At 59.4% G+C, this 12,662-nt stretch overlaps 1 protein-coding gene across 3 annotated transcripts; it reads left to right on the top strand.

Moving 5' to 3' along the window:
* LOC128901680 (C-type lectin domain family 2 member B-like) lies at nucleotides 1-12,661 on the top strand. 3 transcript variants are annotated; one of them, XR_008463494.1, is made up of 7 exons: nucleotides 879-1,157; nucleotides 1,321-1,726; nucleotides 2,177-2,272; nucleotides 2,372-2,556; nucleotides 2,831-2,931; nucleotides 6,334-6,802; nucleotides 12,523-12,661. XR_008463494.1 is itself a non-coding variant. In XM_054183811.1 (6 exons), exons 1-6 carry the CDS (start codon nucleotides 120-122, stop codon nucleotides 3,466-3,468), a joined length of 552 nt encoding a protein of 183 aa, XP_054039786.1. In that variant the 5' UTR covers nucleotides 1-119; the 3' UTR covers nucleotides 3,469-3,936. The 3 variants fall into 3 exon arrangements, 2 of the variants coding, with proteins under 2 accessions (XP_054039786.1, XP_054039785.1); XM_054183811.1 differs by lacking the exons at nucleotides 879-1,157; nucleotides 6,334-6,802; nucleotides 12,523-12,661 and adding exons at nucleotides 1-146; nucleotides 3,465-3,936 and having other exon boundaries at nucleotides 1,588-1,726; XM_054183810.1 differs by lacking the exons at nucleotides 879-1,157; nucleotides 6,334-6,802; nucleotides 12,523-12,661 and adding exons at nucleotides 1-146; nucleotides 3,110-3,932 and having other exon boundaries at nucleotides 1,588-1,726.
* Nucleotide 12,662: the final 1 nt, after the last annotated feature.

The following is a 12,662-nucleotide window of genomic DNA, read 5'->3' as shown; positions in this document are numbered from 1 at the left end:
GCTCCGTCGGCGGGGCTCCCCGGGGCTGCGCTGGGTTCCCGGGAGGGCCTGGTCCCGCCGGGGCTTTCCCGGGCGGGGGGTTCCGGCTCCAGCGCCCCGCACAGTCCCCGTCTCTGTGGATGCTGGAGCACCTGGTCTCTGGGCGGGTTGTTTCGGGAGGAGCCGCTGCTGCTTTTCCGGGGTGGGAGCCATAGAGTGGGGGTCGCGAATCTGGGCAGGGAGCCACAGAGTGGGGGTCACGAATCGCCAGCAGCAGTCGATTTCGCAAGCAGAGAAGCCCGGGCTGCAGGAAAAGCCCAGGTCTGGGAAAGGGTCTTGTGTTCTGCTGGGTCCTCCCTGGGGGGCTGCCTACCGGGGACGGCCGGCACCCTCCGGTGGCCCCCGGGGGCTGAAAATCCCCGAGCTCCCACCCAAAACAGCCCGGCAAGAACGTCCCGGGACGCTCCGACAGCTGAAGCGAGAGCCCTTCGCGCCGCCCAGGCGGTTTCCAACAGCGTCCGTGGACGGGGCGAGTTCTGCGGGGGCGTGGCAAAAAGCCCGGCGGGTCACGGGGGCGCGCTCCGATCGCCTCCCTGTGTCGTCACTGGCCCTTGCGCGCTGATTGGCCGGAGCGGTGGGCGGGCCGTGCCAGGGGTATAAATACCGTCCCTCAGTCAGTTCGCGGCGAGCGGCGGCGGGAGCGGTGGGTGTCGGAGCGCGGAGTCCCTGGGCGCCGCGGGGCGGGAGGGGGTCTGCTTCTGCTTCTGCTTCTGCTTCTGCTTCTGCTTCTGCTTCTGCTTCTGCTTCTGCTTCTGCTTCTGCTTCTGCTTCTGCTGGCAGGGAGCCAGAGGGTGGGGGTCACGGATCTGGGCAGGGAGCCAGAGGGTGGGGGTCACGGATCTGGGCAGGGAGCCAGAGGGTGGGGGTCACGGATCGCCAGCAGCAGTCGATTTCGCACCAGAGAAGCCCGGGCTGCAGGAGCCGCTTTGTGCAAAGGCGCAGGAGCGGCTCTGGGGAGAGCAGCCCCGTGCCCTGGTGCAGACGGAGCCTCTCTTGCCGCTCTCCTGTGCCGGGCGTTGGCATTTGCCTGCCAGGACGGAGAGCTGGTGCTCCAGCAGCTGCTGGCAGTTGGGGTTTCTGCCTGGGCTGGTGGAGGCCGGGCTGCAGGGCTCAGCTGGGTGAGTGGGGCTGGAGGGGAATGTCCAGACCTGGGTCTGTTCCTCCCTCGTCTGCCTTCTGCCCTCCTTCAGCCAGACATCAGCGACCGTCCCCAGGGCGCTGGCCCTGCTGGGCTCCAAGGGCTGGTCCCTGAGCTCACTGGGGCTGTGTTTGTGTCCCCAGGTGTTGGGGACAGGCTGCAGCGTCCCAGGGGGAGCAGGGACAGCCCTTCCCTGGCATGGCCTTCCTCAGGCTGGGTGAGACCGTGTGGCCAGGGCTGATCTGTGACAGCCGGGTGTGCTGCCAGTCAGCCAACAGAGTTAATGGTCCTGATGTCCTGCCTGGTGTTCCCTGCAATGTCCCAACACAATGATGAGAGCAGGGGTGGTAGAAGTGGCTTGAAACAGGCAAGATTGTGCTTCTTGTGAGTGCAGTGGTTCCACTTTTCAGAGTGCCATGGGAGAAGGGAACAGATCCTGCTCCAGCGAGGGGAATGTGGAGGAGCCCCTGAGTCCCCGGGACAGAGGGAAATCCCCACACGCAGAGATGCCTCGGGGCACAGGTGAAAGGCCACGCAGAGGACTTGTGGGTGAGTGCGGGGCCCCCCCTGTGGCCTGTTGGGAGGGGACAGTGTCCCCGTGGCAGTGTCACCCCAGGAGGAGTGGGGCTGGCACGTGTGGGGCTTCTTCCAGCTGTCTGGGAAAGGGTCTTGTGTTCTGCTGGGTCCTCGCTGGGGGGCTGTATCAGCCCCCCCGTCTCTCTCTGCCTGGCAGCTCTCCTGCTGGGGGCTGTCCCCCAGTGTGTGTGGGGTGACAGCCTTGTCCCTGCCCTGTGTGACTGTCCCTTGCTGCCAGCTGGGAATGGCCCGATGGCAGTTGCTGTGCCCGGGGAGGGGGTTGAGAAGCTGCAGCTGAGTGTGTGTGGGGTAGAGGGGTCTGGGGGGTCCCTCCTGTGTTCCCTGGGCAGGTTGTGCTGGGGGTGGTGGGGCTGGGAGGGGGACAGCACCGTCCTCACCCCGAGTGGCTCTTTCTCCCTCCAGGCAGGTGCCCCACGCTCCATCCAGTGTGTGCCCTGGTGCTGGCTGTGCTGGTGGCTCTGGTGCTGGCTCTGACCATGGCTGTTGCTGCACTCTCAGGTAAGGGAGGAGCGGCTGCCTCCTTCCCTGCCCCGCGGAGCTGTGTCCCCTGGTCCCTGTGGAGCCCAATCCTCTGCCCTTCTGCCCTTCCCTCTCCAGCAGGAAGATGTGGAGGGGATCCAGCTGTGCCTGTGGCTCTGGTGCTGGCCTGTCCTGATGACTGGGTCGGGTACCGCAATGTCTGCTACTACCTGTCGAGGGCTGAGGGCAGCTGGGAGTGGAGCCAGGAGCAGTGCTCCTCGCATGGGGCCTCGCTGGCCATGCCCCGGAGGGAGTGGGAGATGGTGAGTGAGGGGCTGTTGTGGCTGCGTGGGGGTTTGGGGGTGTTCCTGGGTTGGGTGCAGAGCCCGGGGTTGGAGCCGAGCTGTGTCAGAGCAGGAGCGAGAGCGCTGGCCGGGCTGGTGAGCTCCTGCAGCAGCTCTGGAGCTTGTTGGAGCAGGCGTGGGGTGGGAGCTGCTGCCATCCCAGGGCTGGTGGTAGCCGTGTGGGGCTGGCAGGGACCAGTGTGGGTCTGGCAGCAGCATCTCCTGACTGTTGGCTTCTCTGTGTCGTGCCCAGGAGTTCCTCTGGAGTCAGAAGGCCCATGTTGATTGCTGGCTTGGGCTGCGGAGACGGGGCGAGCACCTGCAGTGGGTGGATGGCGGCAGGTTCAACCAGAGGTGAGTCCCGTTGGGAGCCGGGGCCGTGAGGAGACAGTCCTGCGGTGGGACGGGCAGGGCCCTGGTGGGACGTGTCTGCTGGGGCTGTCCCTCGCAGGCGGCCCTTGTCCCCTCCTGGTGCTTGAGGGGACGACCGCGACCCCCGTGGTGCCAGCGGTGCCTGTGCTGCTTGTTGCAGGTTTGTGGTGCAGGGCCAAGGAGAGTGTGCGTATTTGTACGACGGGGCTGTCGCGAGTGCAGGCTGCTCCCAGTCACGGCCGTACATCTGCAGCAAGCCCCAAGCGCCCGGGTGACAGAGGCGCTGGAGAAAGGACCTTTGCTTGGTGGGGCCTCCCAGCTTGAGCCCTTCCAGCAGCGCAGGGGAGTGTGGGGATGTCCTTCCCTCAGCTGCTGCTCCGGGTTGGTCCTGCAGGTGGGGAGAGGTGCTGGGAGCTGCTGTGTGCTGCCTGCACTGGGACCTCAAGCCTGGGACTGGTTTCTTCATCCTCCTGGGCCCACCCCAGAACCCATCTTGCTCCTCTCACACCTCACAGGTGATGCTGAGCTGTGGTGATGGAGCTGGAGCAGCTGCTGCCAGATGAGCTGGGTGCAGAAATGTCAGTGCAGGTCCCTGGCCCTGTGCAGGGTGGAGGGGACACAGGGCCAGGGGGTGAAGTGGCCCCTGTGGGGCTCCCTTGAAAGTTAGACTCTCATTCACACGGAAGCTTTTTTTTTTCCTGCTGTTTTGTATTGTTTATTAAAACATGATGTGTTTCTACATGTGTTTGTCTCCTGCTGGGGCAGGGGTGTGTGCTGGAGGCAGCCCTGTCCCCTCCCCTCTGGTGGCACTTTCCATCCTGCCTTTGGGAGCGTTGGAGGACACGGCTGTGAGGGGGTGGCTCTGCTGCCCAACATCTTCTCCCTCCTGCCCTGGCAGTGTGGGGTGCTGGTGGTGGGAGGGGGGTAGCTTCAGCCTGTGTCCCCGTGTTTTCCTGCCCATGGGGGCCCTTGGGCCACCCCCAAATCCTGACCCCTCAAGAAGGTGCTGCTGCAGGAGGAGCCCCAGCAGCAGCTGAAAGCAGCTGTGGGCGTTGGGGACTGACCCAGCTCTTCTGGTCGCTCCTGGCGGCGCCCATCCCTCGGTTCAGCGCTCACGGCCGCCCCGCCATCCCCCTTCCCCTCGTCCTGGGGGTACTGGGGAGCAGCTCCCCCGCTCCGGGCGCGGCCCAGACCCGTGTCCGGCTCCTCCGCGGAACCCCCGGGGGCGGCTCTTGAAAGAGCCTTTGGGTTCTGCCTTTTTGCGCTCCAGCCACCGCGCTCCCAACGCTCGCCCGCTGCGGGACCCCCGGCCTCCTCCGCGCCCCCGGCCTCCTCCGCTGCCGCTTTTCCCCTCGGTCCCCGACGCGCCCCGGCTCCCACAGGCTTTACCGGCCGCCCGGCTCTGCCCACCCGCTCCTTACCGTTACCGACACCGCTGCAACTGCCCCCCGGCTGCGCCCCCCCACCGGGCCCTTTATATACCCCCGTGCCGGCCCTACGAAAGGGGGCACGAAACAACCCCCGGGAGGCGGATTTAGCAGTAAAGCGGGACAATAGAGCCCCCTTTATGTTGGCCCTGGGGCACGTACATACCGCCCGTCACCCTCCTCACAGGCCACTAATCGTCATAATTAATAAACTTGATGGCTGAAGAGGAGGGAAGTCGTAACAAGGTAAGTGTACCGGAAGGTGCACTCAGCATACCAAGACGTAGCTGGAAGACAACAGCATTCAGCTCACACCTGAAAGGCGTCTGCCACACACATCATTCCAAATGATGGAATTTGCACCCAAAAAGGCGGTGCTGGGCCCGGGCGGAACGTGAGGGGAGGGGCAGCTGCTGAGGGGAGCTCGAGGCGGCGCTCCCATTGGCTGCCTCTATCGCCACTCCTCGTCCTTGCGCGCTGATTGGCCGGAGCGGTGGGCGGGCCGTGTCAGGGGTACAAATATCAGGTCCCTCCCGTCAGCGGGGGCAGCGCGGCGGCGGGAGCGGAGTTGCGTGGAGGAGGTGGGTCCTGGCGGTGGGCGCTGTTGGGTGCCGTGCGCTCGGTGCGGGGCTGCGGGGAAGGGAGCCCGGCGGGCTGGCGCTCCCCGTGCGCCCCCGCTCTTCATGGCCCGGCTCCGTGCGGGGCTGGGGAGGCGCTTCCGCCGCGGGCCCCCGCTGCTGCCCGGAGCTCCGCCGGCTGAGCTGGGGCTCCCCCGCTGGCTCCGTCGGCGGGGCTCCCTCGGGCTGTGCTGGGTTCCCGGGAGGGCCTGGTCCCGCCGGGGCTTTCCCGGGCGGGGGGTCGGGCTCCAGGACCCCGTTGGTGTTCTCCTTCCCCTTGGTGTTTGCGTGTGGGTCTGGGAGTTTCTGGTGCAGCAGCTGCAGTGGGTTTTGGGTGCTGTCTTGACCCCCCCTTGGCCAGACATGTGGGGCTCGGTCAGGTAAGTGGGTAGGGGGGAATATGAACTGCAGGGCTGTGTGTTTTCCTCCCGGATCTGACTCCCTCTTGTTAGCAAAGACAGGCCTCTGCTTTGTTTATAGTGATGTGCTAGCTAAAATGTTGTTTGTTTTGTACTAACCTTCTCACTGTGTGGGGAAAATAGCTGATTAGTGACCTTCTTACTGTGTGAGAAAATAGTGAGTCACTGAGCTGAGTTTACAGATAGTGATAATGAGGAGACAGCCAGAAGTAGCTCATCACCAAGGATGGGGTAGCAAGAAGTAGTTAATCACTTCAGGGTTCTTTTAGGTGTCGAGTATGTTCTCCTATACCAATTAGGACAGAGCTGTGGCTGCTTCAAGGGACTTATCATCCTCCAGAAGTCAGCAAACTTACAGTAAACTTCTGCTGTCCTGCGATGACTCAATACCTTAAAAGGATATTGTGAGGAAGGGTCTCCTCACCCAAATGACCACCGAGAAGCTCGCGCGGAAGTGTTTTGCCGATGCAGCAAAACTTAATACGCCTGCGCGAAAAGGCTGTTGGGTCATCCTGATGAATCTGTAAGCCTGGGTGGAGTTATGTATTAGGTAGGTGGAATGATGAGAATTTTTTGTGTATAAATAGTGGGTGAATATCCCCGGTGAGGTGTGCTAGACTTGTGAGTCCTCCCCCTAGTGCCCGACGTCGACTAGAGCAATAGCTCCTCTCTCTACTCCTTTTGATTCCGAGAGCTTTTATTTTGGGTAACGCTGCCAGCGGCGGGGATAATTAGTAGATATGCCAGGGATGTGGCATGAAGACAAACACAGTAATAACAGCGCACAGGTGATGTCTAAGGGACAAAGGTAAAAGTTTTATCAAGAACTTTCAGTTGCCACCTGGTTGAGATGTGACAGAAGGCACCCAACGTTGAATAGAATGTGAAACAAAACAATGGGGCTTGTGTGCTCTTTTGCAGTTGCTGGCTTAGACATAAAAATAGCAAGAAATATAACTTCTGGAGCAAAATGAAGGCAAGAGGGCATCCCAAGCTCACCTCGGGTAATGTTGGAAGCCTGAAAGAGAAGCAAAGCCCAACGGGGCTGATAAACAGCTGTGGCCCAGAACAGACATGGAAAACGGGTGAAGAGCCAGTGGTTTGTGTGGCTACGGCACCGGGGGGCGAACCCGAAGCGAGGTGGAGGCCGCGTGGTCACATTCTTATGCTCCTCACAAGAAATGTGTTGTGCAACTACCGAGAAGAAATGGAACGGCTCCCAGTACAACCAGAAGGAACGACGGCTTGACCGCACCCACCCTCCGCACAACGGGAATATATGGTTTACCCCGATTTTGTAGCTAATGGAGGGAGGAGAATCCAACACCCAGTCATCGGGACGGATTGAGGCGTTTGTCCTCCTCGCATCCCCCAAAAGGGACGCCTTTTGGTAAGAGTTGCGACCTCGGCCACGCCGAGTGCTTGCCCGGGAAATCAAGCTTGTGCTTGCAATCGTGCCGTGAAAGCCACAGAGCTATTTTGCCGTTTAGTGCGTTTATGACCGGCGTTGCTGAGGAATGGTGTATATGTTGCATCGAATAAACCGTACTGTCCGTGCACCTGGCTGCCGCTTTTGAGTGCAGCCGCACCTACAGCAGCCAGGCTGTTTGTGCCTCCGCTGTCAGGCCTAAAGTCACGGTAATAATTCGCTAAATGTAACTCATTCACTAATATACTAAATACACTAAATACACTCATATACACTAAATACAACAGGGTAGTTATCGTTAAAGGAGTGTTGTCCCCCAGCGGGGTTGTTTACCCAGTGTGCAGATACACCCGGAGCAGAGGTGTTAGTTATTTCAGTCGTTTCTGCCAAGGTGGGTGCTAGGTGGTAATCCACGAAGCCGGCACACCGGCCTAAAAACTCTCCGGAATATTTATACGGCTCAAAACACAGAAATACACACCCTTAGTTATAATTATTGGTTGGTACCTTGTCTTAACGCTTTCTGTTGGTTAGCACAGTCTCTCGCTTTCATGTAAAGTTACAAGGTCCTTTAGTGGATGCGCGGGTGCTCCAGCACTGTGGGGGCGGTCGGTCCAATGCGGTCTCTGATGGAGTGGGTGGTGGCGATCTCCCACTGCTGCCTTTACCTTTCGCCCAGTTACTGCCAGTTTTTGGTGACTTTATGCCTTATCCAGCAGCTGTCTGGTTTTCAGCAGGTTTCGGCGCCTCCTGTGGTGGGATGTTCCTTATTCTCAGCCTCCTGTTTGTCTTCAAGGGTATATTCATTAGTAAGGCATTTATTGTTTGTAGCAAGTGTCTGGTTTCACAGGGCCTTGCGAGTTCTTTACAGCTCTTTATTCTTCCTTAATGAGAGATTCTACCTTCTAAAATATATTTTTACCTCATATTTTAAAAGTACACTCTACCTGCTTAAAGTACATCAGGAGGAGCTGCTGCCCGAGCATTCATGCCCCATTTCTGGTGACGCGCACTTACGGGCTGGGAGACGCTTCCTCCTTCTTCAGGCTCAACCCCAAACAAAGAAATCCCTGGGCAATTATACCCTTGCGATCTCTACACCCCCTCCTCACGGGTGTCTTTTAGTCCGGTGGTGATTTTTGGCCCGGGGGCTTCAAACATCTCATTGGATTCTTTTCCTGTGTCCGGGCAGGCTCTGACCGGGTTGATTTGCAATTTCAGCCGAGGGCTGGAGCCCCCGTAGCTTCTGGTTCACATCCCTTGTGCGCCTGCCCTTGTTGGGCAGAACGTGGGGGAGACGCGAGGGTCCCAGGCGTGGGGGAGACGCGAGGGTCCCAGGCGTGGGGGAGACACGAGGGTCCCAGGCGTGGGGGAGACGCGAGCATCTCTCCTGTAGTAAAAGACTAAACCCAGCGCTGGCCTAGCTCCAGGGAAAATTACTAAGAAAAATAAGTATCGCGGCCTAAAGGCTTCAGCAACTCCAGCTACTCATGCTCAGTAAAGCTCGGCAAACAGCACCGTGCTATAATCCCAAGTAATTTATTCTAATTAAAACTCACTCATTTATGCTCAACAGCTAATATCCCTCAACGAGAACATCCTCGTTTCTAGACGCGGCTCGGAAACCACCCAACAGCTGGCCGCTGGTATAAAACTTCTCATTGACCCGCGCGAAGGAGGGATCTGGGTGAGAAATGTGGATTAGGGAGTGTAAATATTTATTTATGTGCACGAGGCTGTCCCAGCCTAAGTGCGGTACCTGAACGGGGTTTTACGGGGCATTTTATCGTAGAATAGTTTATGATCGAAGAGACCTTCAAACTCATAGAATCATAGAATGGTTTGGGTTGGGAGGGACCTTAAAGATCATGTAGTTCCAACCCCCCTGCCCTGGGCAGGGACACCTCCCACCAGACCAGGCTGCTCAAAGCCTCATCCAGCCTGGCCTTGAACACTTCCAGGGATGGGGCAGCCACAGCTTCCCTAGGCAACCTCTTCCAGTGCCTCTCCACCTTTACAGTAAAGAATTTCTTCCTAATATCCAATCTAAATCTACCCTCTTTCGGTTTGAAACCGTTACCCCGTGTCCTATCATTACACTCCCTGATCCAGAGTCCCTCCCCATCCTTCCTGTGGGCCTCCTTTAAGGGACTGGAAGGGGCTCTAAGGTCTCCCCGGAGCCTTCTCTTCTCCAGGCTGAACATCCCCAACTCTCTCAGCCTGTCCTCATAGCATGGGTTCTCCAGCCCTCTGATCGCCTTCGTGGCCCTCCTCTGGCCCCGCTCCAACAGGTCCGTGTCCTTCTTGTGCTGAGGACTCCAGAGCTGGACGCGGTTCTCCAGGTGGGGTCTCACCAGAGCAGAGTAGAGGGGCAGAATTGCCTCCCTCGCCCTGCTGGCCACGCTTCTTTTGGTGTAGCCCAGGATGCGGTTGGCTTTCTGGGCTGCAAGTGCGCATTGCCGGCTCATGTTGAGCTTCTCATCCACCAACACCCCCAAGTCCTCCTCCTCAGGGCTGCTCTCAAGCCATTCTCTGCCCAACCTGTATTTGTCCCTGGGATTGCCCTGACCCGGGTGCAGGACCTTGCACTTGGCCTGGTTGAACTTCATGAGGTTCGCACAGGCCCATCTCTCCAGCCTGTCCAGGTCCCTCTGGATGGCATCCCTTCCCTCCAGTGTGTCGACCGTACCACACAGCTTGGTGTCATGGGCAAACTTGCTGAGGGTGCACTCGATCCCACTGTCCCTGTCACCGACAAAGATGTTAAACAGCACTGGTCCCAGTACTGACCCCTGAGGAACACCACTCGTCACTGGTTTCCACGTGGACATTGGGCCATTGACCGCAACGCTTTGAGTGCGGCCAGCCAGCCGGTTCCTTATCCACCGAGCGGTCCCTCCATCAAATCCATGCGTTTCCAATTGAGAGACCAGGATGTCGTGCGGGACGGTGTCAAACGCTTTGCATAAATCCAGGTAGATGACATCGGTTGCTCTCCCCTTGTCTACCAATGCTGTGGCAACATCACAGAAGGCCACCGGAGTTGTCAGGCAGGATTTGGCTTTGGTGAAGCCATGTTGGCTGTCACCAGTCACCTCCTAATCTTCCGTGTGCCTTAGCAGAGATTCCAGGAGGATCTGCTCCATGACCTTGCCAGGCAGAGAGGTGGGACTGACTGGCCCGTAGTTCCCCGTGTCCTCCTTTTTTCCCTTTTTGGAAATGGGGGTTGTTTCCCCTTTTCCAGTCAGCGGGAACTTCACCAGACTGCCGCCACTTTTCAAATATAACGGAAAGCGGCTTAGCGACTTCATCTGCCGGCTCCCTCAGGACCCGTGGATGGATTTCATCCGGTCCCATGGACTTACGCACCTTCAGGTTCCTCAGATGGTCTCGAACCTGATCTTCTCCTACTGTGGGCGGCTCTTCATTCTCATAGACCCTGCCTTTGCCTTCTGCAGCTTGGTCGGCGTGGTTGGAGCCCTGGCTGGTGAAGACCGGCAAATCCATCGAGTCCGGCCGCCTGCCCCGGGCAGGGACATCTCCCCCCGGACCAGGTCTCCCACAGCCCCGTCCAACCTGGGATGTTTCCAGGGTCGGGACATCTCCCACCTCTCTGGGCAACCTGGGCCAGGGTCTCACCACCCCCAGCCTAAAACATTTCTTCCTTAGTCCCAGTCGCACCCATTTTTCTCACTTTTGTGGCATGCAGCTGCCAAACCCTGTCGTTAAAGACTAACAGCTGTGCTGACAATTGGCTGAACCTGGCAGAGAATTGCTTTTTGTGCGTGCTCGTCTTATCTAATCGCTGTTTACCTCTTGGTCCTGGTTTCTCCAGGCTCCATCTGGCTCTCTGCTTTGTTATCAACAAAGGTGGCTCATTGTGCACAGCTCGGCCCGGTGCCGTCTGGCCGCAGTTAGTTACCGCAAGGCCACAAGCGTTTAACGGGCGCCGTCCCGCTCCAGGCACTGGGGCAGCTGCTGAGGGGAGCTCAAGGCGGCCCTTCCATTGGCTGCCTCTGCCGCCACTCCTGAGCCCTGCGCGCTGATTGGCCGGAGCGGTGGGCGGGCTGTGACAGGGGTATAAATACCGCCCGTCCGTCAGTTCGCGGCGAGCGGCGGCGGGAGCGGTGGGTGTCGGAGGGCGGAGTCCCTGGGTGCCGTCTGTGGGACGGGTGGGTGCCGTCTGCTCGGTGCGGGGCTGCGGGGAAGGGAGCCCGGCGGGCTGGCGCTCCCCGTGCGCCCCCGCTCTTCATGGCCCGGCTCCGTGCGGGGCCGGGGAGGCGCTCCCCCCGCGGGGCCCCGCTGCTGCCCGGAGCTCCGCCGGCTGAGCTGGGGCTCCCCCGCTGGCTCCGTCGGCGGGGCTCCCCGGGGCTGCGCTGGGTTCCTGGGAGGGCCTGGTGCTGCGGGGGCTTTCCCGGGCAGGGGTCCGGCTGAAGAACCCCGTTGGTGTTCTCCTTCCCTTGGTGTTTGCGTGTGGGTCTGGGAGTTTCTGGTGCAGCAGCTGCAGTGGGTTTTGGGTGCTGTCTTGACCCCCCCTTGGCCAGACGTGCAGGGCTCGGTCAGGTAAGTGGGTAGGGGGGAATATGAACTGCAGGAAAACTGTGTGTTTTCCTCCCGGATCTGCCTCGCTCCCTCCCTTGCCCTCACCTGAGTCTTTCTCTGAATCACGGAATCACGGAATCTTCAGAGTTGGAAGGGACCTCTAGAGATCATCTAGTCCCACTCCCCTGCTAGAGCAGGGTTGCCTAAAGCACATCCCTCAGGGCTGCATCCAGGCGGGTCTTGAAAAAATCCAGAGAAGGGGACTCCACACCCTCCCTGGGCAGCCTGTTCCAGGGCTCTGTCACCCTCACTGTAAAGAAGTTTTTCCGTGTATTTGAACGGAACTTCCTATGTTCTAGCTTGTGCCCATTGCCCCTTGTCCTGTCGCTGGGAACCATTGAAAAGAGCCTGGCTCCGTCCTCCTTAAACCCACCCTTTAGATACTTGCAAACATTAATCAGGTCCCCCCTCAACCTTCTCTTCTCCAGGCTAAAGAGTCCCAGCTCTTTCAGCCTCTCCTCATAAGGGAGGTGCTCCAGTCCCACAATCATCTTGGTTGCCCTTCGCTGGACTCGCTCCAGTAGTTCCCTGTCCCTCTTGAACTGGGGAGCCCAAAACTGGACACAGTACTCACAGGAGCCTTTTTGCACCCTTTGTCTCACCGGGATCATGGAGTTTCCATCCCCAAAGGCTGAAGGTCTCGTCCCTGCCCCAGCCTGGGGTGCCGGGGCTGTGGGTGGTGGTGTCCAGCTGCTGTGGTGAGCGGAGGGGGGCTCAGCAGAGGTGTTGGGGGGACCCTGGACCCTCCCCCGGCAATCCCAGGCCAGGGCCCCTGCTGGGGTTGCCCCCAGCTGGCGAGTGCTTTGTGCCCTGTCTGGAAGGGTGTGCGCAGGGTGGTGGGGAGGGTGCTGGCACAGCTGGGGCCAAGGGATGGCAGGAGTGCGAGTTCCTTGCTTACCTTTCGTACCCAGGCAGGTCTCTGTTAATAAACAGACTTATTTCATCGCGATCCACTCTGTCGCGTTCTCTGCCATCCCCTAACATGATGATCGGAGCAGGGGTGGTAGAACTGGATCCAAGCCTTGGCTTGAAACAGGCAAGATCCTGCTTGTCTTGAGCAAACTGGTTTCACTTTTCAGAGTGCCATGGGGGAGAGGAACGTAATCTGCTCCAGCGATGGGAATGTGGAGGAGCCCCTGAGTCCCCAGGATGGAGGGGCATCCCCCAATCCAGAGGTGCCTGGGGCTACAGGCAGAAGGATACTCAGAAGAGTCATGGG

The sequence above is a fragment of the Rissa tridactyla genome, chromosome 27 (genome assembly GCF_028500815.1).
Source record: "Rissa tridactyla isolate bRisTri1 chromosome 27, bRisTri1.patW.cur.20221130, whole genome shotgun sequence".
Classification (NCBI taxonomy): Eukaryota; Metazoa; Chordata; class Aves; order Charadriiformes; family Laridae; genus Rissa; species Rissa tridactyla.
This window is presented reverse-complemented; position numbering and strand designations above follow the sequence as displayed.